Raw genomic sequence first — 26,601 nt, forward strand, 5'->3', positions numbered from 1 at the left:
AAGAATACATAAGAATTGAGTAGAAATTATTGTAGACAAAGACTTAAAAGATAGTGTCGTAGATTTCAAAAGAGTAGGGGATAGAATTATAAAAAAACAAGGTGGTCTTAGGCCAAGGAATAATAAATGTTATTAGCACTTATGCTCCTCAAGTAGGCTTAGTAGAAAACCTTAAAATACAATTTTGGAAAGATATGGATAGTATTGTACAAGGGATATCAAGGAATAAGATAATATTCATAAGAGCTAATTTAAATCGAAACATATGAAATGATAATAAAGGTTTTGAGAGGATACATGGAGAACATGGATATGGAGATTAAAAAGTCTACGAATATGATCTTAGCCTTCCCCATGTCATATGATCTTATTACAATGAATAATTGCTTTAAAAGAGAGAAAAAAACAATTAATAACCATCAAGAGTGGGTAAAATAAAAGTTAAATAGATTTTTTCCTTCATTAGGAAGGTAGATCATTTATCATGTAAAGATTGTAAAGTTATCTCAAGTGAAAGATTAACTATAAACATATCATTTTAGTGTTATATATATATATATATATATATATGTGTGTGTATATGAAAAATTGAAAGAGAAAGGGTGATACAAATCAGTGCAACAAAACTAGGTGGTGGAACCTAAAGAGAGAAAATATAATAAAATTTAAAGATAAAATTATCAAAGATGGTGATTGGACAATATGTGATGGCGTAGACACAAACACTCTTTGGAGTAGGATAGCTAGCTCTATTAAAAAGATAGCAAATAAATTTTAGGTGAATCACGAAAAAGATTCTTCAAATAGTAAAAAAAGTTCGTGGTGGGATCAAGGTGCCCAAAAAGCAGTGAAGACAAGCAATTTGGTATAAAACATGGCAAAAATGTAGAAATACGAAAAACTTTGAAGAGTATAAAGAGAAGAGAAAATATGCAAAAAAGGTGTTAGTGAAGTTAAACATAGATAATATAATAATTTATATGCTAGATTAGATACAAAAGAAGGGAGAGACATTTAAACTTGCTAAAGCTAGAAAAAGAAAGAAGGACTAAGGAAATGTAAAACGTATAAAAAATGAGGATGATATTGTCTTGGTTAAGGGAGAAGACATAAAAGAAAGATCGCAAAATTACTATAGTAAGCTATTTAATAAAAACCAAGTAAAAGGCTTAAACTTAAAATTGACAAATGAGGACAAGGCTAAAAATATGAGATTTATTTGCAAAAATTAGAGTTAATGAATTAAAATTTGTATTAAAAAAATGAAAAATGGAAAAGCTATAGGACTAGATAACATCCCAGTTGAAGTTTCCAAATGTCCAGGTGATAACGGAATTATATGGTTCACTAATTTATTTAAAAACAACAATAACAAGCCTTAAGTCCTACTTGGGGTCAGCTACATGAATCATTTTCTACCAATTCACCCGATCAAGAGCATTTTCCTTTATTAGATTAAGGGCAATTAAATCCTTACTCACAATCATTCCAAGTTATTTTAGGCCTACCTCTATCCCTTTTCATGCCAGAAACAATAACGCCTAATTTATTTAACACAATTATAAAAACTAGAAAACTGTCAGATGAATGGAGGAAAAATATTTTAATACCTATATAGAAAAACAAAGGCGAAATTCACAATTGTAATAACTATCAAGGAATTAAATTTATGAATCATACAATGAAACTGTGGGAAAAGTAATTAAACAAATACTAAGTTTAGAAACAAGGGTCTCAAAAATCAATTTGGTTTTATGCTTGGGAGATCTACTACAGAAGCTATATTTCTTTCAAGTAGATTAATGGAAAAATTTAAGGAATAGAAGAGAGACTTTCATATTGTTTTTATTGACTTAGAGTCTTAGAGAAAGTGTATGATAAGGTACCTAGGGAAGTTCATGGTGCATTTTAGGAAAAAAGGGCGTATGTAGTAGGTATACTAATGGCATTAGAAATATGGCAAAAAAGTATGACTAGCATTAGGATTACAGGTGCAGAGGCTAGGGAATTTCCAATCAGAATAGGTGTACATCAAGGATCTGCTTTGACTTCTTATATTTTTGCTCAAGTGATGGATGAACATGCTAGGAGTATCCCAAATGAGGTTCCATGGTTTATGTTGTTTGTAGCTGATATTGTCTTGATTGATGAAACTAGGAGTGGAATAGAATCTAAGTTTTAATTATGAAGAGAAACTTCAGAATCTGAGGTTTAGGATGAGTAGAAAAAATACAATATATGAAACACAATTTCACTCATAGTAGAAAGAATATTGTAGAAAAGATTAAACTTGATGGTCAAGAAATCAATAACATTAGTAGATTTCAATACCTTGGATCAATTATGCAAGCTAAAGGAGAAATTGAAAAAAATATAATATATAGAATTATAGCAGGTTGGGTGAATTGCAGAAGTGCTTCAAGAGTGCTATGTGATCATAAAATACCCTTAAAACTAAAAGAGAACGTCCGTAAAACCAATTGTTCTATATGGATTAGAATGTTAGGCAACTAAGAAACAACATAACCAACAAGTATAAAGTTGCCAAGATGAGAATGCTATGTGGATAAATGGTATAGTGTTAAAGATAAATTCAAAAATAAATATATTCACCGTAAGTTAGGAGTAACTCCTATAAAGGAGAGGCGGCTTAGATGGTTTGGGCATGTGCAACATACGCCAACCACTGCACTAGTAAGGAGAAATGAGCTTGTTACTGTGAGGGGCTGTAAAAGGGGTATGGATAGACCTAAAATAATTTTGAATGAGATAGTGAGTAAGGATCTAATAGCATTGAATTCGTTGAAGGAAATTGCCTATGATCGTGTAAATTGGCAAAAAAGGAGTCAGGTAGTCAACCACATATAGGGGACTTAAGGATTGCTTTATTGTTGTTGTTGTTGTTGTTGTTGTTGTATAAATGCTAGTTATTAAAAAATATATGCTAGATATCTAGAAAAATAAACCCAAAAATGATTTTTTTTTATTAAAAAATTACTAACTAAAATAAAGCAACTTAAAATTGAGTTTTTAAGCTTCAATAAAGGGAAAAGAGAGGAAAAAAAACAAAAAAGAGGATGAAGAAACCTATCTTAGTCATTCACAGCCAGACACTGGCTTGTGACAATCCATAATGGCACCATGCTGCAACGGTTGTAATAGACTTCCCATTTGGTCGTGAATTGGAGAACCCCCAAGATATCACCCTATAATGGTCTTAGAAGCCAATATTGTTACATAACGACTGATATACACCAATTTTCAAAACTATGGATCAAAGAGCTTGATAAATTACTAGGGGGGTACTTTGTGGCAAAGCAAAAGGAAAAAAGGTGGAGTTGTTGCATGAGATAGATTCTACTCATTGTAGGAAACAGTTGCAGATAGAAGTTTAAGGTGAAGTCAGTTGCAGATAGAAGTTTAAGGTGAAGTAATAAAAGAAGGTGATTGTAATTCTAGACTTTCTCATAGTAGCTAGCAGTAAAAACTAAAAAGTGAAAATGTTATATTAAGAAATAGGAGATTGGGGTGGAAATGCTTAGAAGTACTAATTTGATACTCAAGGGGATCATCTCCTTTTTTAAGGAGAGCTATATTTTGAAGGAGACTCATGATATATTTGTAATGGAAGTTCTAGAATGGTCTCCCATATTGATGGAGCAGGTAAATTGGCTTGAGAGACATTTTGAGGTGGAAGATGTTAAGAGAATGGTTTTTGAGATGGATAAGGAGAAGGCCTCAAGGCCATATGACTTTGTTCCAATGGGTTTTTCTAGATTTGTTGGATTATTGTTTAGGATGATCTTCTAAGTTTATTTAGAAAGTTGATAATGACATTGTAGGGATGAGTGTTAATTCAACCTTTATTTTCCTATGAAGGATAAATAGATTAAAGTGAGGGATGTTCCACCTATTAGCCTGGTGACTAGCGAGTATAAGGTCCCAGCTAAGGCAATTGCAAATAGGTTTTGGATGTTAATACATCTTGTTGTTAGGTTGCCTGTATAAGTAGTCAAATATTGGATGTGGCACTATAGCCAATGAAATTGTGGATGATGTTAAAAGGAATTATGGGAAGGGAGCTAGTTTCGAAATAGATTCTAAGAAATCTTATGAAAGAGCAAGTAGGATTTTTTAGGACTGGGTATTGGGAAGAAAAGAATTTGATCCTAGATGGAGGAGGAGGATTAGAGATTGTCCTCGTTTGTATTTGCTAATGATCAACATATGTTGTGGTTTTACGTTTCAAGGGGAGTTCATCAGCTAGAATTGCTATTGCCTTTTTTGTTTATTACTAGATGTACTTAGTAGGTTACTAGGTTCATTAGTCGTGATGTGGAGTGGGGAGAGGTGGAGGGTCTTAAGGGGGATTTGGATCATGTGATAATTTATCATTCACAATTTATCCATGATACTATTTGTGTCCTTTCTAACAAGCTAAGTATCACTATTAAAATTGGAACAGTGCAGGAAACTTTTATCTCATAGTTTAACCACAGCAGATTAATTATATCATCATATTTGGTGTGCCTCACATTGTAAGTTGTAACCATAGAATGATGCTTGCACAATAATTATATTTATGCTGACAGAAGACACTGCCTATCATTCTGATTGTTCAATTTCCAGGCCATGTCATTGAAATTTGCAAAAAATCAGCTCTATGAAAGTGGTGAGTTTAGCCTAAATGCTGGAAAATGGCGTTCAAGAAGCAAAAATAGAATCCATTTTCCATTGTTTTTCCGAGATGGGAATTGTCATTAACTATCTAACATGCCTTATTTTCAAGTCGTGTTATTGAAAATTTACAACAAAACAGCCATATGAAAGCTGCAAAAGTTTAACCTAAATGCTGGAAAATGGCATTCCTGAAGCAAAAACTGAATCCAATCTCCATTTTTTTTTTAATTTTCAAAAATAGGAATTGTCATTAACCATCTAATATACCTTGGTCTTATAAAATTAACAGTAACTTGATGGTCCTCCAATGTGATTGCCAGAATTTGCACAGCCCCAACTCCAAAAACAGAACCTTAGGAATTAAGAAACCATCAAACTACAATCTCCCTCAAATGGCTAAAAAACTCATGTCAATGTGATAACCAATGCCATCTTGCTACCACATTTGAACATGAGGTTTCAATGTCTCATAATAATAATATTAATAATAATAATAATAATAATAAATTTCAAAAATTTCTTCAATATTGACGACTCAAACTTCCAAAGTCAATAATGTGCTGCCCAGTTTATTACAAATGCACCTATTGCATAAAATTAAAAAGGGAACAGACAGGAAGGAAAGGGAAGTGGGATGGCTACCTTCTACCTTTTGGATGTTTTATATAGTATGGGAGGTGAGGATGGGATGATTATGCTTCCTTTCCTGGGAATTTGGAGAGTAAAGAAGAGGAGATGAAACCCATAACCTTCCCTCCCAAACCTCCGCCACTACCCTACCCCCTACTTCCCATCCAATTGAGACTTAAGTATTTTAATGGAATTGAACTTTGAAGGGGGAGCAAGAACCCTTTCCCCTGCCCCCTAGTTTGGGGCGAAAATTTTAACTCTCTAATAGGGTTCCCACTCATGCCTTCCTCCCTAAATCCCCTCCCATCCAAACTAAAAACTGTCAATACAGTTTTAGTTTCATTCGACAATAATTAAAGAGATTGTAAATAAGAATGAGATCAATATACTGACAACTGTTCTTGTAACTTCTGCAAGGCCAGAGGAGGCGAGTGCATCAATAAGCAATCGAACAGCTCCGAGGGAAGATCGTATATCTCCGGAAAAGCATCATCACCTACAACCACAATATCAAAAACAAAAACACAAAAGAAAAATAATTTCATTGTATAACTGCTTGCACGCTTCATTGCAGCACACAAAGAGCAACGGCCTTGAGATTACCAGAGAGTATCTCTTTAGTCACTGCTTCCATGCACAAAGATAGGAGCGATGGAGATTCACCCATTGTGGAACGCTGCGATGTTGCTGGAGAACAGACATGCAAATCGAAATGGCAGGAAAAAAAAAAAATGAAGCAAAATTGAAAGGTGCGGATCAAACTGAAACAAGAGTTATTTCAAAAATTAAAACATCCTTTAGAGGTTTGGACCTCTAATGCACAACCCATTTTCAAAGTCTTAAAAAATAAATATTATTTTAAACTATTAACTATTAAACTACTTCAAAACACATAGCACATGAATAATCATTTGATCCCCATCCAAGTCTGCATTAAATCCTTTACAAACTAATGAATATAAACAAATAGCACATTCATCCACTAAAATAAGTTAGAATCAATAAAAAACAAAACAAAATTTTTGCTAGCCTTTTTGTGATAATTTTTAAAAAACCTAAAGTGCCTTTAAATATTTTTCACTTTAATTTTAAATTCTTTTAATGTCTTTAAATGTTATAAAATGTTTAAAATAATTCCATTAAATACTTTTCATATTATCAACTTTCTAACGTATCCACATAATCGCTCACCTTCCCTCCTCTCAATCCCTTCATTTATCTTCTCCCAACCAAAGCAAGATCTTTGTATTCATCGCATCTAACTTTTAAATTGCGCAAATTGTTCTTTAAGTCCATAATAGAGAATGACAAACTTACTTGCAAAACTATTGAAAAATATTCAATTTGAACAAATAGAACTGTAACTTCAATTAGATCCACCAACAAAAGACAGAATTTATATTTACTAATCTTTAAAAAAATCAAAAAACTTGCAAAAATATGATCAGGCATGTAATCAAGTCCTCTCTTCACAGATACAAAACTGTGCTGGCTAAAATAACAAGATGATTAGATTTTTCTCCATATTGTTAGACAAACTCATGCGAAAAGCTTAAATCAATCATCAATAGTTTTTCTAATATGGCAATTCTTATGAAACATGTTTAACAATGTAATGCTTTCTCTGCTCATTTTGCAAAGAAAAAATAAATTATTTTTTAAAAAATTAAATTTCTTATGCATCAAAAAAAATAAATGTATGAATAAAGATTGTATTTCATCTTCTAGGCAGCCAAATGAAGCAAAATTAGTTTAGAATCAATCTTGGGGAGAAAAAAAAACATCTTAATGTAAAGTAGAGATTATGGCCAATAAAAATATAATATCCATGCTTGATAAAAATCAATACAAATGTAATTTTCTGTCTTTCTAAATTCAGCAATAGAAAACTTTGCTCACACCCTTTGACGGATGGGGGAAAAGGCCTTGCCATTTATGATAAAAGGGAACCCTTAATCGCATGAATTTAATAATAAAAGTAAATTATGAAATGAAAAAATTTTAAAATTAATTTTAGGGTTTTGAATGTGTTCCTCTAACAATGAAACCAAAAAAAAAAATCCAAACAACATTTCCATAAAATTAATGTATTAGAATAGAAATGATAAGGAAAATTCACATTTTACATCACAATCCATGGAATCATGTTTGCATCTCTTACTGATTATGCTACAAACTCCTCCATTTTTTTAGCACACACCATCTGATGGCTGTCCACGCAAGCTCTTAATCTCGTCACTTATTCTTTGAGCCCCTCTTGGGAAGCAATATACACTGTTGACTTACTCCCTGCAATAGCATCAAACACACCTTAACAATTCCTTTTCAATAAGATGAAAGATTGGGTTGAACTCTCTTCCTTCGTGACAATGGCAGAAATTCATTAGGCTGAAGAGAGAAATCAAAATCAATATAAGGAATGAACTGTACTCGATTATATATTACAGTTTAGGAATTTACATACCAGAAGGATGAGATGTTTAGGCTTATGTCGGCAAACGTCAATTAGAAACTAGAGGGTCATAAGGAAATATCTATAGCCGGGGAAAGAAAAGATCAAAAGCTGCGGGTAAATGCGATGTCGTCTAAGCAGCTACAAATGAGGTGTGCGCAAACCGTTAGTTCGGCTAGGATAATTAATCGAACTAATCAAAAATTTCAGTCAAATAATGTTGTTAATCGAATCGATCAAAATACTGAATCACACCGAACTGAACCTAACCAAATTACCAATTTGGAACCGATTTTAACCGAATTTAATCGAAATTATTTAGAATTAATTGTCAAAAACAGAATACAATAAAAAAATAAAATTATCAAATCCAGCTCAATTAAACACCTTATCTATTAATTTTATTAATAAAAATAATATTTTACTATTGAACTATAAGAATAAAATTTACACTGTTACAGTGTTACGTTATCCACCGCCAGCTTAATTAAGAAACTCTTAATTCTAAAGAAATAAAAAATCTATAATGAAACCATCAGAGACCCAAATCTAGCCAGCTAGGTGTCTTATCCCTGTTTAGATAAAATCTAATCAATATCAAAAATAAAACTCTGTTTACATAAAATCTAATCAATGTAAAAATAAAATCGTCTGCATACCTAACATGAAATTCTAATCAATCTAATCCTGAAATTCTTCCTAAAACAATTTAGAAAATCTTCCTAAAAAAATATAATCACATACCAATCATGAAATTTAAAGGTCTGCAGTGTCTACTTGGCTTTGAGTTCAAGAGTTCAAAGTCCCCAATATTATACTATAAACCAATTTAAACAGATTGTGCAAAATAAAAATAAAAAGCAAAAGTGAAATATAAATTGTTTTGGAAAAATTAAAACAAAGACTAGGGCTTCAATGCTTCATACATTAGCTGACAGCTACAATTTCATTGCTTCTTATATTATAAACTCCCACTCTTCAGCTTCTTATTTTATAAACTACAATTTCCTTGTGCTTATTTCACCTGCAACAAACCAAAATAATGATAATTGATAGCATGTAATTTATATGACTTCCACCAAAACCCAACCCATTCATTTACTAGAAGCCCTTCCTACCATCGCACAACAAGTTGTAACCTATAAATATATGAAAATGACAAACCATTAAAATTCTAAGTTTTCATCAATTTGTCAAAACAATAAATTATATAGTCAATAATGATAATTGATAGCATGTAATTTACATGACAAAACACTTAAGCATAATCTCAATATGAAATTAAACCTTTGTCTTTCTTTGTTTGGCTTATTCACCAATTGTGGACTCCAATGCAACCTCTAACAACCCTAAAAAATTGTATAGAAGCACTTGTAAGTTGTAATAATTAATCATTCAATGAACAAATGAAAATTTTTGACAATATATAAATATAATATTACCTTTTTCTAGATTTTCAAGGTCATCTATGTCTTCTTCAACCTTAATTGGAGTATATGAACCTCATATCCAATCTTGTGTACAGATAAGAGCTTGAACAATTTTAGGAGTCGAAGAACTCCTAAAGGTATCGAGAACACACCCTGATGTGCTAAAAGCAGACTCTAAAGCAACTGTAGAGATGGGTACTGCTAAAACATCACGAACCATATGTGAAAGGACGGGAAACCTTGGACTATTTAACCTCCACCACTCCAAAATATCAAAGCCCTCCACGTCCTTTTCATAATCCTCCCCCAAATACCTATCCAACTCTGATTTATTATCTCCACCTCCAATTTGAGTCTTTTACTTTTGATACAAAATTTTGAACTTTCGTTTTGTTGTCTCACCTTGACCAGTGGAGGTTGAAGTTTCACTTCTATTTGATTCTTTATTTTTAGATTGTGACAACTTCTTATACTCAGCAAACAATTCAAATGTTGTATCCTGAACCTTTTTCCCCACCAATAAACCTTTGTCACCTTCATACATAGTAGAAAGAGCATATTGCACAAATCCCAACTTACGTCTAGGGTCAAGAACAGATGCAACAAAAATCAACATATTCATTTTGTCAATGTTTTCCCAGTACTTGTTGTGTTTATACTTCATTTTCATGCTCATTAAACTCAACTTTGGGTCATCACTATTTTCCCACTCTTTTAGAAGACAATCAATCCCACTAATTTCATCAAAAAATGTATTACTTGTAACATACAAAGAACCTGAAACTCATATAGTGAGTTCATAGAAGTGTTCCAAAAACATCACAAATTTTTTGACTTTTTCCCAATCAAAACTACTTAGTATGTCATCCCTAGTCTCAAGTTCAATTCTAAATGAAAGATCTTCATCCCTAAACCTATCAAAAGTCATTTCATATCTTTGAGCTATGTCTAGCATAGATAAGTAGAATTCCATCAAGTGTTAACATCTAGGCATAACATCTTTTTGCACTCTACTTTTTCTACTTATGCACAACGCTTGAAATTTTTCAACCTAGCAAGTGAATGTCTAACATATCTGACTGTGTTTCTAACACGAGCAACTGAATCCCCCATTTCTTTCAAACCATCTTGCACAATAAGGTTAATTATATGTGCAGTGCATCTCATATGCAAGAATTTGCCCCCTAGAATGTCTTTTCTCCAATTAGAAACTTTTCTTTTTATGTAGGCAATTGCAACGTCATTTGAACTTGCATTATCTACAGTCATTGTAAACACATTATCAACTCCCCAGTCAAGCAAACACCTCTCAATGGCCATACTTATCTCTTCACATTTATGACTATAAATTGGACAAAAGTTAAGGATCTTTTTGTTCAATTTCCAATCATTATCTATAAAGTGTGCAGTCAAACACATATAATTGACCTTTTGCAAAAAAGTCCATGTATCAGTTGTGAAACTAACACTTTGAGAGGAGGTTTTCAAAAACTTTTTCAACTTTAACCTCTCTTCCATGTAAAGGTCATAACAATCCCTATAATTGTCCATCTTGATGGAATTCGAAAACTAGCGCATGCAACTTTCATAAGATGTTTGAATCTTATATTCTCTACAAATTTAAAAGACAATTCATCAACAGTAAGCATGTAAGACAATGCCTTTCGAATTGCCTCTTGGTCAAATTTCTAATTTGTAAGAGTTGCCTCTGAGCCCTCTGCATTTTTTTAGGCTGGTTGATAATTTAATTGTGTCTATTTTGTTTCTTTAACATGTGGATTTTGTGTACATCTAACCATATGATATCTAAGTGTGCCCGTACCATTTTTTTTAGGATCAGCACAGTAATCAATATGACAATACTGACACTTACTCTTAATTTCACCAGATTCCGTCACAAATTTAGTGAAGTAATCCCACACTTCAGATCTTGGTCTCATTCTCTTCCTCATTTTTTGATTAGATTGAGTAGGAGGATTAGTAGCACTCTCATTTGTCATGCTGGGATTTGAAGGCTAATGTTGGGAATTAGCTTGCGTCGTTATTACATCTTCCAAGTTTGGCACCTCCACCTCTATAGGCAAGTCATTGCTCATTTTCCCTTTAATATCTGAAAAAATAAAATAAAAATGAAGAGTAAAGTTCATCATAGAAGAGCGCCATTATGGATCATAATGGGCCAAAAAAAAAAAAAGGGTAAAGTCCATCATAGATTTATTTTTGTGTTTATTAAATTTTAAATTTAGACAAAAAGTTTGAATCGGAATGAATTAATGAACTTTATTATGTTTTTGAACACCAAGTAAGTTGTTAATCGAAAATCCATAAAAGTTATTAAGATATTAATTTAACATTTTCATCAATGTTTTATCACCTTATCATGCACGATTCATAAAACATGATTTTTTTAAACAAGTAAACTATAACTTCTATAATGCTAGGTAGAGATGACTTTAATTAGCATCCCTACAAATATCATTTAAATCAAGTCAATTGAGAGTATGAAAGGAGCGTGAGGGCATGGATTTAATAGTCACAATTTTGTTAAGCATAAATTTGAATGAACAAATTTCAAATTAACCAAATTAATCAAAATTTTAAATAGTTTTTTGTTTAGTTTAGTCTTAGTTCCCCGATTCCTCCTTCATAATAAAAAGACATATATAATAAGAAAACTGAACAAACCTAAAATATTTTAAATGTAAAAAAAAAATACATTTTTTTTCATAAGTCTATGTGAAAATTTTTGAATGAAAGTGTGTTTGCAAAAGATTTCGGTGACAAGTTTCATACAGAACAGAGTCCTTCCCCTGGAGGCCAGACTCTTTAACACAATGCAGTGGGAGCCATATAGCCTCTTCCCCTAAAAAAAACAACATAAAAAACTGAGATAGTGGGAGAGAAGGATGGGGTGGGGGAGAGAGGGGCATTGAGAGTGAGACCGACATGAAAATAAAAATAAAGTCCTAAAAATTTGTGATGTAATGAACTAGATTTCGTTGGAGTTGGTCAAAATCATAAACACAACCTTTATGCTAAGAGTATTGCCTTAATGGGGCAAAGATATAGGATACTGTGAGCATGTGCCTAACTCATATCTATCCAATTTTCACCATGGAATTACAACACAAAAAATGCACCATGAAAAAAAGATAGAGAAGAGGGGAAGGTCGTTGAAGGTACCTGAGTGGCTGAGTCACTCAGTGAAGACTGAAGAGTCGTCGCCATACCCACATGAGGGAAGAGCCGAGGAGGGATTCGCAAAACCAGGAGAGTCTGGAGAGCCGAGCTGCCGAAGAGGAGATTCGTCGTTCGTGAAGTGAGAAGTGGAGAATGGAGAAGCCGAGAAGGAGACGGTCAGTGGTCCTATGGAGAGCTGCGGCGCAGAGCGACAGAGGAACTTCACACAAATGAAACCCTAGCCCTAAGCCCCAAATCCCTCCACTGAGTCTGTCAGTCTGAGACCCCTCCGCCCTTTTCCCCCCCAAGCTCGAGCTCTATCTGGATATCCCTAAGACCCTAACCCATCCCTAACAAATAACAATTATATTCATAATTTATATTTAAATTTTAATTAATTAATAAATCGTTTAATCGGTTAACCGAATTATTTTTTGTTGTTAATCGAACTGAAACTGATTAACCGATTTTTTTGTAAATTCCAACCGAATCGACTGAACCAGGTTTTTTACCCAAACCGAACCAACCAATTTCGTTCGGTTAAATTGGTTAATTCGATTTTCCCCGAATTATGCTCACCCCTAGCTACAATAGCTAAAGGGCCATGCTACTAGATCAAATGCTAGAGGAAGATGGTAGGGGAGGAGGGGAGTGCAAGCAAGAGAGATTCATTTTGAGTTTTACAATATCTTGCTATGATCATGTACTATCTCAGGTGCTACATTTTCATAAATAAGCTATAATTTTTTATAGTATAAAATTCTACTTCATGCGAGTCAATTAATTTTTGTTATTAGGTATGAACAATCAAAATTTTGACAACATCTTTTATACATTTTGAACATTTCACTCTCTTTTTAACCTATAAAAATTCATTCACTAGTAACCATAATTATGAAAACTCTGTGTTATGTAGGGAAATGAAAAAAAAAAAGTTCCATAATTCAAACAATAATATTCAAATTTATATCTAGATCAATGGTGTAATCCAAAGTAAACCATGACCATCAAATAAACAATTAATCCAAAATTGTAATTACATGCACCCAAATAAATATCCATATTTTCTTGTCACAAATAAAATTTTCGTAACTACCAATATCAACATACATTAAGAAAAGATCGTTTATTAATATTTAGGTTCTATTGAGAGTTGGTAGTGGGATAAAAATGTACAAAAAATCATAAAAACAAAAAGAATTTGGTGTAAAACGTGACAAAAATGTAGAAACTGAGATAACTTTAAAAAATATAAGGAGGCAAGAAAATATGCAAAAAGGGCCATTAGTGAACGTAAATCTAGATCATTTAACAATTTGTATGATAGATTAGGTACAAAAAAAGGGGAAAGAGATATATTTAAACTTGCTAAAGTTAGAAAAGGAAGAGTAAGGATTTAGGAAATATAAAATGTATAAAAAGTGAGGATGATATTGTCTTGGTTAAGGACGAAGATATTAAAGAAAGATGACGAAATTATTTTAGTAAGTTGTTTAACGAAAACCAATAGAAGGCTTAAACTTAGAATTGTTAAATGAGGAAAATACTAAAAATATAAGATTTATTCGCAAAATTAGAGTTAATAAAGTTAAGTTTGCACTAAAAAAGATGAAAAATGGGAAAGCGATGAGACCATATAACATCTCAATTGAAGTTTGGAAATGCTTGGGTGATAACGGAATTATATGGTTAACTAATTTATTTAATACAATTGTAAAAACGAAGAAAATGCTAGATGAATGGAGGAAAAACATTTTAATACCTATATACAAAAATAAAGAAGATATTCAAAATTGTAATAACTATCGTGAAATTAAACTTATGAGTCATACAATGAAATTATGGGAAAGGGTAGTTGAACAAAAATTAAGGTTAGAAACGAAGATCTCAGAAAATCAATTTGGTTTTATGCTTGGGAGATCTACCACAGAAGCTATTTATCTTTTAAGAATATTAATGAAAAAGTTTAGGGAAAAGAAGAGGGACTTGCATATGATATTTATTGACCTTGAGAAAGCATATGATAGGATACCTAGGGAAGTTCTATGGTGGGTTTTAGAAAAAAAAAAAAAGGGTATATATTGTAGGTATACCGATGCCATTAAGGATATCTACGATGGAGTAATGACTAGTGTAAGGATTATAGATGGAGAAACTAGAGAATTTCTAATTACCATAGGTGTACATCAAGGATCTGCTCTGAGTCCTTATCTTTTTGCTTTAGTGATGGATCAATTGACTAAGAGTATTCAAAAGGAGGTTCCATGGTATATGTTGTTTGCAAATGATATTGTATTAATTGACGAAACTAGGGACAGAGTAGAGGCTGAGTTAGAATTATGGAGATAAGCTTTGGAATCTAGAGACTTTAGGATAAGTAGAAATAAAACAAAATATATGAAATGTAATTTTAGTAATAATAGGAGGAATATTGGAGAAAAAGTTAAACTTGATGATGAGGAAATAAATAACACTTGTAGATTTCGATACCTTGGATCTATTATACAAGCTGAAGGAGAAATTGAAGATGATGTAATGCATATAGTTAAAGCAGGTTGGATAAAATGGAGAAGCGTTTTAAGTGTGCTATGTAATTGTAGAATACCCTTAAAATTGAAAGGGAAGTTTTATAGGATAGCTATAAGACTAGCTATGCTATATGGATCGGAATGTTAGACGACGAAAAAATGTAATATCCAAAAAGTAAAAGTTTGCGAGATGAGAATGCTTAGATGGATGAGTGGTATAACATTGAAAGATAAATTAAGGAATGAAAATATTCTTGGTAAGTTAGGTGTAGCTCCTATAGAAGATAAGATAAGGGAAGGACGACTCTGATGGTATGGACACTTGCAACGTAGGCCTTATAGTGCACCTGTGAGGAAGTGTGACTTAGTTACTGTGGGGGGCAGTAGAAGGGGTAGGGTTAGACCTAAAATAACTTTGGAGGAGATGGTAAGGATTTAATATCTTTAAATCTATAAAAAGAAATAGTTCATGATCGCATAAATTGACGAAAAAATATTCATATAGCCAACCCCACTTAGTGGGACTAAGACTTGGTTTTGTTGTTGTAGGTTGTATTGAGAATTTGGTAGCATCACTTCACCTACAAAAATTCAAATAAAGTCTCTATAAACAAACAATATCTCATAGTTGATTTTTTTACACTTGAAAAATTTTACAACCCACTACATGCATCAATATAAGTGTTAAATGAAAAAATATTATTTTTGGGAAGTTGGATGTGCAAAAAATAAAAATAAAAATAAAAATTCAAGCAACCTTAACAATATACTTGGATTTTAGAGGGAAGTAGAAAAAAAAAGGAAAACTCAAGACCATATGTGGAATATTACTTTGTAGTTCCAATTCAGAAGCGACTGTATTCCACTTTGTACACATTTCCTTCCGACAACATAAGAAAATAACTAAACATAAATTGAGTTTCAATTCTTTTTTTGAAATTGTCGCGACGTGAGAGGGATGGTGTTGTGGTTGCTAGCTTGGCCATGGGAGGCTGCCGGAATTGATGGCTGCCTAGTTGAGCGAGGAATGACCGGAGCTGGACGATGGAGATGGAGGCTGGGCTTAGCTGGTGTGTGCAGATCTGAGGGAGTTGTGGGCGGGGCTATGGCTGTGTATGGGGACTGGTATGGTGAGGATGAAGGAGAGGCTCAGGAGATGAAGAAAAAGGGAGAAGGAGGTTCGGGGGCGGCTGCATGCGTTGGAAGAAAGATAGAAACTAGTTTTTTTTTTTTTCTGCCCCCTGCCCCCTGTCTTTGTGTGTGGGTTAGCAAGCCTTTTATAGGCTTCTAACCCTAAAAATAATAGTAAAAATAGTAATAGTAGTAATAATAATAATAGTCATGACAATAATAATAATAATAATAGTGATAATAATAATAATAATAATAATAATAATAATATAGTAAAATTAATAATAATAATAATAATAATAATAAAAATAATCATCATCATCATAATCATAATAATAGTAAAAAATAATAATAATAAAGTAATAATAATAATATTTAAAAATATTAATAATAATAGCAAAATAATGATAATAATAATAATATAGTTAAAATAATAATATAGTTAAAATAATAATAATAATAATAATAATAATAATAAAGTAATAATATTAATATTAATACTTTTGTTATATTGGATTCGGGTAAAAATGGGGTGTCTACAGCTGCCTCTCTTTGTAGGCTTCGTTGCTTCAAAGTAAAAGTAGGAACTCTTCTACGTTATCTATAGCAACAAACCTGCAAAGATAAAAGATGCTGATTTTAGACCGAGCCACATGTAACAAAAGAAACCAAAGTGTGACTTCCCAAAAATGACCAGCAAAGGATCAACATGAGTGAGACCGTAAAGGGCTAATAAGAGTGGGACCGCAATGGGCCAATAAGATCGAACCACGAAGGGTTAATAAGAGTGGGACCGCAGTAGGTCAATAGGAGTAGGACCACGATGGGTCAATAAGAGTGGGACCGCGATGGGTCAATAAGGTGGACCGCGATGGGTCAATAAGGTCGGACCACGATGGGTCAATAAGGTGGGACCGCGAAGGGTCAATAAGAGTGGGACCGCAAAGGATCAATAAGAGTGGGACCCCGATGGGTCAATAAGGTGGGACCGCAATGGGTCAATAAGGTGGGACCGCAATGGGTCAATAAGGTGGGACCACGATGGGTCAATAAGGGGGGACCGCGAAGGGTCAATAAGGTGGGACCACGAAGGGTCAATAAGAGTGGGACCGCGAAAGGGTTAATAAGAGTGGGACCGCGAAAGGGTCAATAAGAGTGGGACCGCGAAAGGGTCAATAAAAGTGGGACCACGATGGGTCAATAAGGTAGGACCGCGATGGGTCAATAAGGTGAGACCGCGATGGGTCAATAAGAGTGGGACCGCAATGGGTCAATAATGTGGGACCGCGATGGGTCAATAAAAGTACGACTGTGAAGGGTCAATAAGACATAATAAGATAATCAAAACGATTTGGATGAAACTACTCGCATGAATGAGATAATCAATAAGGCTTTGAGGTGATCCGACGCCTCGGTTTCATCGTAAACAACATAATTTTTGGATGCGAGGATCGAGGCCCTAATTTCAAGGTAGATGACTCAATTTGGACTAGGGGGATGGTTACTCTGTATGGGGGATGATGAATTAGGTACGAGGTCTTGAGATCTTTTGGGAAGTGTCCTCAAGTGTAGGGTTCTAAGTCCTGAAGAATTGCTCCGCAGAGGATGTTCCATTAGGTGCAAGATCCCGGGACTCTTTGAAGAATAAGCTCATATGTAGAGTTCTAAGTCCTGAAAAATTACTCCACTGGGTATGATCAATTGGGTGCTAGGTCTCGAGATCTTTTGGGTGTCTTTAGATTACCCTCTTTGAGACTCAATAACCAATGCCTCAATTGATTCCTGGGGTCAACTGCCACAATTTCAAAATATGTCAATCCGTGCATGGGGTCAGCTGCCCTAGTTTCAAAATATGTCTAGTCAAGAATGGTTCAGTAAAGGATGCAAAAGGATTATTCAAAAGTTTATTCAACCAGACAAGTATGAATGAATGGTGCTCTATTGTTATATGTATGCATGTTGCTACCTGAGATGCTAGAATGCAGTGATATGTTGCTATGTGTACGTGGTGCATAATGATGCATAAATGCAAAGATGTATGCACATTGTTTGGTATGATACCAGAACATGGAGATATGTATACATGTTGCATGATATGACATGTATGCATTTTTTTTTTTTTTTGTGCAATGCATGAAATGCATGATGATGCATGGACTTTCTTTTTACAATGCATCTGTAATCAACAACTCAATCTTTGATCTTGGCTATTTTGTCTCTGAATTGGTTCCCCTGAAACTCAACCCAAAACCTGCCCCAGCTAAATGGATCTATGACTGATCTTGACCCGATTTTCTTAATGGAGGTGGTCAACTTGGCTCAAATTAAACTCAATCACAAAATCTGCCCCAGTTGAATGGATCTATAACTGATCTTGGCCCTGTTTTCAAATTCCCATCTGACATAGATGTCCCTTAATGTGTTCCTCTAAAACTCGACATGGCACCTGCCCCAGTAGATACATTTGTAGCCGATCCTGTCCATCTTACATTCTCTCCACAAGGACGTTCTTTGGATTGCATCCTTAATGTTTTAAAATTATTTTGAAATTTAAATAAATAAGCATGCAATCAGATAACTCAATCTCAATGGGAATACAGAAGGAATGCACAAACTTGCTTGTCTTTACTTGATTTTTTGTGCTTGTTAAATAAGAGACAAATTTTACCAGTACTTTAACACTACTGTAACTTTGCTAGCTTAGAGAATCATATCAATGGGCAAACAATTTTTTTTTTTTTTTTTTAGCCTTATAACCATAACTCGTCCACTGTATCACCACTTAGAGATTCTTTCCTACTTATTTTAAGCTTATTTCAAACTCTCTGTCTTGAATTATAACTAAGCAGTCTGATCAATATTTCAATCTTAGGGTGGACTTTAAGATACGAGATGAAATGTAGGCTTAGGATTTAGGTTTCACCAAGAACAAGGAAACTAAGAGAGGACCGGAGCTACGGTTGTGTGACGTGAGAGGGATGGTGTTGCGGTTGCTGGCTTGGCCGTCCTCGTCATCACACCTCCCTTGACGTCGCTGCCCACGTCATTCATCCTCATCACCGTCGCTTGCTCTCGTTGCCGTAGCCGCTGCCGTCTCCCAGCGTGATCCTCCACCATCCCCATGGCCATCTGCAGCAGCAACGGCCTCACACCCCACGGCAAGCCCACAGCCCTTACACAAACACACACGAACACCTAGCAGTAGCAGCCTCTACAACTCCAGCCACTCTGCACACACATGCACATATATTTTCATTTATTTATTTATTTCTTGTAACTAACAATTTTCTAGTATTTTAAGAATTATAATAATTTTTTTTTTATAGCTAACATTCATGTTCATTGCAGAGTAAATATTCAGGTTTATTTCAGAGCCGTCACTGTATAAATAATATAGATGATTTACAGGAATCCTGATGTCAAGTTTCTCAAATCCATCTCATCTAGTAATTTTGATTCTCTATGTCCAAGACCATATCCCATAAAAAGGATGCCTTGAACCATCTACACAATATTTAGTGTACATCCAGAGTTATCACTTCCACCACAGGACCTTAAGAACTTTGACCCGTCTTCTCTGTTGTATATTGTATTGCATATTTGATAACCTAGGGATTTATTGATATTATATATTTAGTAAATTAATAATTTTAGTTACATGTATATTACAGGCTAGCATCTTGGTAAATGTTACATATTTAGTATTTTCATATTTTTGTATTTTAGATTAGTATTTTAATCGTAGGTTTAGTACTAACTATTTTTAGTACATTCATATACTTAGTATCCTAATATATTAACTATTTTTAGTATATTAATATATATAGTATTATTTATTTCTAGTATCTTGATATATTTAGTAATAACTATTTTTAGCATATATATTTAGTATTTTGATATATTTCGTAGTAACTATTTTCAGCACATTAATATATCTAATATTATTCATTTTTAAATGTTTAGTGTTACGTATGTTTAGTATGTTAATATCGTATTATTTATCATAGTATTTTTTAGTATATATAGATTTACGTATTTTATTAATATATTTTTAGTATTTTAACATTACTTATTAGGGTACTAATACTTTTCATTATTTTCATTACTATTATTTTGGTTTATATAATATGTTGTGTTATTTTTAATATTATATATTGGTATTAACTTAATTATCATTTTATTATTATTGTTATTTTCATTATTTATTTTCTTAATTTTTATCCCTATGATTGCAATAAAAAGGGTACAAGCTTTTGAAACTTCACATACCTCGGTTCTAAGGGAATATATACTATATATATTTTTTGTGTGTATTTCAAAGTTCACTAAAAGGGAGAAATTTTAAAAACTTTTTAAATTTACTTAAGGATAATTTCCTAATTAATTAGGTACTGTTCGTAAGAACGGGTGCGTAGAGGATGCTCATACCTTCCCCTTGCGCAACCGAACTCCCGATCCCAACTTTGGTAATGCAGACAAATTCTACCCTTAACTGGGTACTAATTAAGTGTTCTAACCATACTAAAATGTTAGTGGTGACTCTATTACACAATTTTTTTCCCGAAAATATCGAAAATGAATTTTATTTTGCCGACCTCGGGGCACCCGCACTCCGGGACGTCACGACAGCTTGGCAACTCCGCTATTTCTTATTTTCATGTATTTGGGTGCAAGTGCTTTGTATTGAATGATAAATATGACTTAGGAAAATTCGATGCAAAATTAGACAAAGGAATATTCTTAGAATATGCATTAAAAAGCAAGGCATTCAGAATTTATAATAAAAGAACTCTTGCAATTATAGAATCAATACATGTAACTTTTGATGAGGAAAATCTATTCACTAAAACAATAAATGGTGAAGAAGCTGAAACAACACAAAAGTTAGAAGACTTAGAAATAAAAGAAGTAAAGGATGAGACAAATGAACCAACTCCAAATGATGAATCTTTAGAAAATTATGAATTACCTATATAATGGAAATTCATAAGGATTTATCCAAAAGATCAAATTATAGGAGAACCTTCATATGGTGTATCCACTAGATCTTCATTGAAAAATATATGCAATCATTATGCATTTCTATCTCAAGAAAAACCTAAGAACATTGAAAAAGTTTTAAATGATGATTCTTGGATAATTGCTATGCAGAGAAAGCTAAATCAATTTAAAAGAAATAAAGTATGAACTTTAGTTCTGAAACTCGATGATCATTCAATAATCGGAACAAGATGGGTATTTAGGAATAAAAAGGATGAAAAGGGAATTGTAGTAAGAAATAAAACTAGACTAGTGGCTCAAGGATATAACCAAGAAGAAGGAATAGATTATGATGAGACATTTGTTCCTGTAACTAGAATGGAAGTTATAAAAATGTTATTAGCCTATGCATCCCACAAGGAATTCAAACTCTATCTAGTGGATGTAAAAAGTGCATTCTTAAATGGATTCATAAATGAAGAAGTCTATGTAGCACAACCTCTAGGATTTGAGGATATCAACAACCCGGATCATGTGTTTAGGTTAACAAAAGCTTTATATGGGTTGAAACAAGCCCCTAGGGCTTGGTATGAGAGGTTGAGTGGATTTTGACTAGAAAAGGGATTTTCTAGAGGAAAAGTAGACATCGCATTATTTATTAAATCTAAAAATGAAAATACTCTCATCATTCAAATCTATGTAGATGATATTATATTTGGTGCTACAAACGAAGATTTGTGTAAGGATTTTGCAAAATGTATGCAAGAGAAAATTGAAATGAGTATGATGGAAGAATTAAATTACTTCCTAGGACTTCAAATTAAGCAAGCCAAGAATGGAACTTTCATAAATCAATCTAAGTATATAAGGGACATATTTAAGAAGTTTGACATGGAAAGTAGCAAGCCAATAGGAACTTCAATGAGTACATCCATAAGTCTTGACAAAGATGAAAAAGGAAAATCAGTAGATATGAAGTATTATCGATGGATGATAGGAAGTTTATTATATTTGACAGCTAGTCGATCAGATATCATGTTTAGTGTATGCATGTGTGCCCAGTTTCAATCAGCCCCTAAGGAATCTCACCAAATAGTCGTCAAAAGGATCTTTATGATACTTGATAGGTACTATTGACTTAGGTCTATGGTATCCTAAGGACACCGACTTTGAGATAATAAGCTACTCAAATGCTGATTATACTAGATGTAAGATTGATAGAAAAAGCACTAGTGGGACTTTTCACTTTCTAGGACAGTCTCTTGTCTTTTGGTTCTCTAAGAAACAAAACTCCGTAACTTTGTCTACTGCTGAAGTAGAGTATGTGGCAGCAGGCAGTTGTTGTGCACAAACACTCTATATGAAACAACAATTAAAAAATTTTAATTTAGAGTACTAAGCTATTCCTATAAAGTGTGATAATACAAGTGCGATAAACATTTCCAAAAATCTTATATCACACTCAAGAACAAAGCATATAGACAAAAGGCATCATTTTTTAAGAGATCATGTGCAAAAAAAAGATATTATACTTGAATTTGTAAATACAGGTAACCAATGGACAAATATCCTTACTAAACCTCTTCCGAAAGATAGATTCATATTTATAAGAAGAGAACTTGGCTTATTACATAGTAGGGAAATTGCTTAGAAGGATACATGATGAATGCTAAGATAAAACTTGAAAGATAGGTGAAGGACAAGGGACTGTGCCTCTTACCACAGTCGACTAATATGCTACTGTCTGGGAAAAATTAAAATACATTAAAGGACAGGTGACTGCGCCTTAAGTACAGTCGATTGCCTGACGAGATTTTAAATACTGAGAGTATGTGAAACCCTAACTCTTCATATTCAAAGTCAACTAACCCTGTTTCTTTACTCACCTGCACTCACTCTTCCTCGATCCCTAGTGTCTCTATGCTCAATATTCACTGATTAAATCAAGAGTATCATATTCCCACATCCTTCCCTCATAATTTTCTAGGGTTTTTAACTATTTATTTTTTCTGAAATCAAAATGCCACGAACGAAAAACACTGCACATCGAGGTGCTACTTCAAGAAAAGATGACGACAACATTGAGAAGTGGCTTGTTGCTCCTCACGCCAGGCAACAGTATCGTAATCACCTTCGAACTACAGAACCTATCCTTGGTAAGATTTTGGATACCACCTTCTTCAACACTAAATTTCCTACCATATTACTGATGTTTGAGACCCTTGGATGGAAGAAATTTGTTACTTATCAAGCTAAGGGTGTTTTTCCAAACTTGGTTAAAATCTTTTACGCCAATTTAGTTCAAGGCCAATCAGTAATTTCTACCGAAGTGATAGGGAAATCTATAGCCCTTACTTTTGAAACCTTGGCTCCTATTTTCCATATTCTCTGAGGAGAATTTGAATGTCCTAATTTCGGGCAATCCTAGATTATGGAACAAAGGTTTACTCCCGAAGAATTCCTACCACTCATTATGACTGAAGCTCCAATATACTTTGGCAATCCTCCACTATACAAGCAATTGAACCTCTAGGCACAGATTCTTCAAAAATTATCACATAGAACATTTTGCCTCACACTGGTTCTCATGACCACATGACCTATTTGGATTGCTTTTTTTGTGGTATTTGTTGAAAGAAAAGAAGCTTGATTTATCAAGTCTAATTCTTAAGTGGATGCTCTTACGATTGGAAGCTCATCGAATCACTCTGCCTTATGGTGGAGTTCTTAACCTTCTTTTTGCTTGTCTCGATGTCACCTCTCCCACTGAGTTGTTTATCAAACGTATTAGATATGATCTTTTCTCTTCCACAACTCTTAGATAAATGGGATATAAAAACACGAGTAAGGATGGTTTCAAAAGGGAGGAAAACGACCAAGACAAGCAGCTGAACCAACTCCACCTCATGATCAGCAACTAGTACCTCTGCTTGATGCACCTTCATGGTTTATGTCTTATCATCAGCCGTTCATGAACTTTAGTATAGAAATGCATGCTAACTACATCACTCTTCAGGCAAACTATACTTCTGTAGACTAGAGATTTGACCGAATTGAGCAGCACATGACCGACACTTCCTCTTCACGTGGAAAGGCTCCAGTGGAAGCTGAATCTGATGGAAGTGAAAAAGGAGATGAAGAAGAAGGAGAAGATAATGAGTTTGATGATGATGCTGGAGACGCTTAGATCTATTTGCTATTTGACTATTCTGAGTTTGTATTAAAAGCAGCTTTGTGACTTATTTTTGCTTATTGCTTTTATTGCCTATCTCTTTGAAGCATGTTATTGATATGTCCTGTTGTTATGTTTAGGACTTATTGATTATCACATGACAAAAGGTATTCTCTGTTTTCGTGCTTAAATTTTAGTATGTATGTGCTTATTGCTTTATCTCTTTTTTGATTGATGTTAAAAGGGGGAGAACTTTTGAGTAAAACTAAGACACACCTAAGACATATAATAATATAAAATTGAAATATACAAATATGGCACAGTTGAGACATATATTTTTGTTTGACCATAGATTTTAAAAACTAAACTTACATGGAATCTGAAACTGATTCTGATACTCTTTGATATACCATCATAAGAATGATTGTCTTACTTTCCAAATATTGTTAAGAGTATGCTTATTGTAAGGGGGAACCTTATTTAAGGTTCACTCAATTTTTGCTCCTTATTTGTCATCATAAAAAAAAAGGGGGAGATTGTTGGCCTAACAAAGCTTACAAATCTTATTTTGATAATAACAAATCAAGGGAACTTAACATATTTTGGTTAAGTGATGATGTTTCAGGAATCAAGCATATAAGTTCAAGATTAAGTGCTCACAAACTTTGTTGAAAAATTATACTCCAAAGACAAGTGGTCAAATGAAAGCTTAAAGCATACTTAAAGCATGGACTCAAAGATAGAAATATCTATTGAAGCTTGAAGACAAGATGGACTCAAGAAATACAAACATGAAGACTCAGTGCTTAGAACGTTTAAATTTTAAAGAGTTTTATGAAAGTACTTCATTTAATGTTGATATGGATGCATTGAAGCTCTTGGGTTTCATTATTGACTTAAAGATCAAATTTTGTAAATCCTGGAAAATATTTTCAAAAGTCTCAAAGCAATATGACAAGTATGAAAGTTAACAAAAGTTTTTTGAAATGAATTTGAAAAAACATATGTTGTGGTAAGTTCAGGTGACTTACCTGGTTTGGTTAGGCGAATGTACTTTTATGTTGAAATAAATTGGGAATACAGAATAGGCATAGTCTACTGAACCCATGAGTACAGGCGACTAACCCTATTCTGACTTTGAAATTTCGTTGGTTTTTAAAAGCACAAGCGACTGACCTCGATAGTGCAGTCGATTGTACTTCGTAATGGTCAAATTTAAACAACAAATAAAAGTTTCCAAATTTAATTTCTTGGACCCCAAACTTTATGAAAACTTGAGAAATACTCAAAGTAACTTGGGGAATACGAAATAGAAGCTTTTTTCATCTATAAATACATGGGAAACCAAAGGATTTCACACACCAACAAATTGCAATCAGCATTCAAGCAATATTGTTCATACTCTTCAAACTCTCACTGCATACACTCTTCTGAAGTTTTCTTACTGATCAAATCACATGGTTCCTTACTCACTTACTGAGAAATTCAAATATAAAAGAGAACCCGGTGATAAATTTCTGAACTTCAATTCTTTCTATATTGATATTTAATTGAAGTATTTTCTGTTGTGCATTCAATTGTGCTAATCAACTCTTTTGAGAGTGTCATTGTACACAAATTGTATCTTGTTGTTTTTGACGGTTCAGGTCGTTGAATCGTTGGACTAGCGAGAGGGGATTCTTGCTAGGGAGATTTGTTGATAGTTCATGGGATTGGATCGTTGTACTAACAAGAGGAGATTTTTGTTAGAGAGGTCGTAACTTTGGCCTAATAAAAAAGTTGGAAAGGAAAATCCTCACCGTGGTTTGCTTGGGGTAAGGACGTAGGTCTTGGAACAAACCTTGTAAAAATACGGTGTCACTCTCCTTACCCTACTCTCTTTATTTTTCTGCATTTATATTTTGGGTGGATGCTTAGTTAATTGTTGGAAATTAATTTGACTTTGATAATCGCGGAAACCTTGATTATAGAAAGTATGTTGATTGCGAAAATCTTAATTAAAGGAAGTACGTTGATAAATATCAAAGTACATTAACAGATCTAAACGCAAGTAACTTGTTTGATATAGAAATCTGAATTTTGAAGGCTTATTGAAATTTCTATTTTATTGTGAAGTCAAGCTTATCTTATTGATTGGATTGAGTTTTTGGTCATTGCAAATAAATTATACTTGTGTAACTGAGATTGGTTAAAGTTCAATGGATTTCTTAATCATTGTGTTTGTGTGTGATAGCTGAAAAGAAAAGTTGGGATTCAAAACCAATTAAAGGAACTTATTAAAAAAAATTTGTAAAGAAATTTTTTTTTTTAAATCTCAATTCACCCCTCTCTTGGGAGTACACCTTACTTTTCAATTTTTATAAAAATTTATGGGATTTTTAAAGGCTTTTTCTCTTCTTCTTTTTTTGACATTTTTAC

The 26,601-nt window shown here is 33.4% G+C and overlaps 2 protein-coding genes across 7 annotated transcripts in view; both read right to left on the minus strand.

Moving 5' to 3' along the window:
• LOC131156192 (uncharacterized) overlaps positions 1-7,920 on the minus strand; it is a 43,344-nt gene extending 35,424 nt beyond the window's left edge. Inside the window, exons 1-4 of one of the 6 annotated variants that reach the window (XM_058109691.1) lie at positions 7,775-7,920; positions 7,430-7,599; positions 5,914-5,997; positions 5,704-5,806 (exon numbers count right to left, since the gene is read on the minus strand). In XM_058109691.1, coding sequence (XP_057965674.1) covers positions 5,704-5,806; positions 5,914-5,997; positions 7,430-7,448 — 206 coding nt within the window. In that variant the 5' untranslated portion in view covers positions 7,449-7,599; positions 7,775-7,920. Of the gene's footprint in view, positions 1-5,703; positions 5,807-5,913; positions 5,998-7,429; positions 7,699-7,774 lie in introns of all 6 variants that reach the window. The other 5 variants (XM_058109688.1, XM_058109687.1, XM_058109685.1 and 2 more) reach the window with 5 other exon arrangements.
• A 1,345-nt stretch (positions 7,921-9,265) lies between these two features.
• On the minus strand, positions 9,266-10,512 carry LOC131155968 (zinc finger BED domain-containing protein RICESLEEPER 2-like). The gene is made up of 3 exons (XM_058109423.1): positions 10,224-10,512; positions 9,595-9,969; positions 9,266-9,390 (listed from the first exon to the last, which is right to left on the minus strand). The coding sequence occupies exons 1-3, from the start codon at positions 10,510-10,512 to the stop codon at positions 9,266-9,268; spliced, it is 789 nt and encodes a 262-aa protein (XP_057965406.1).
• Positions 10,513-26,601: the final 16,089 nt, after the last annotated feature.

This window comes from Malania oleifera, chromosome 5 (genome assembly GCF_029873635.1).
Source record: "Malania oleifera isolate guangnan ecotype guangnan chromosome 5, ASM2987363v1, whole genome shotgun sequence".
NCBI lineage: Eukaryota > Viridiplantae > Streptophyta > Magnoliopsida > Santalales > Ximeniaceae > Malania > Malania oleifera.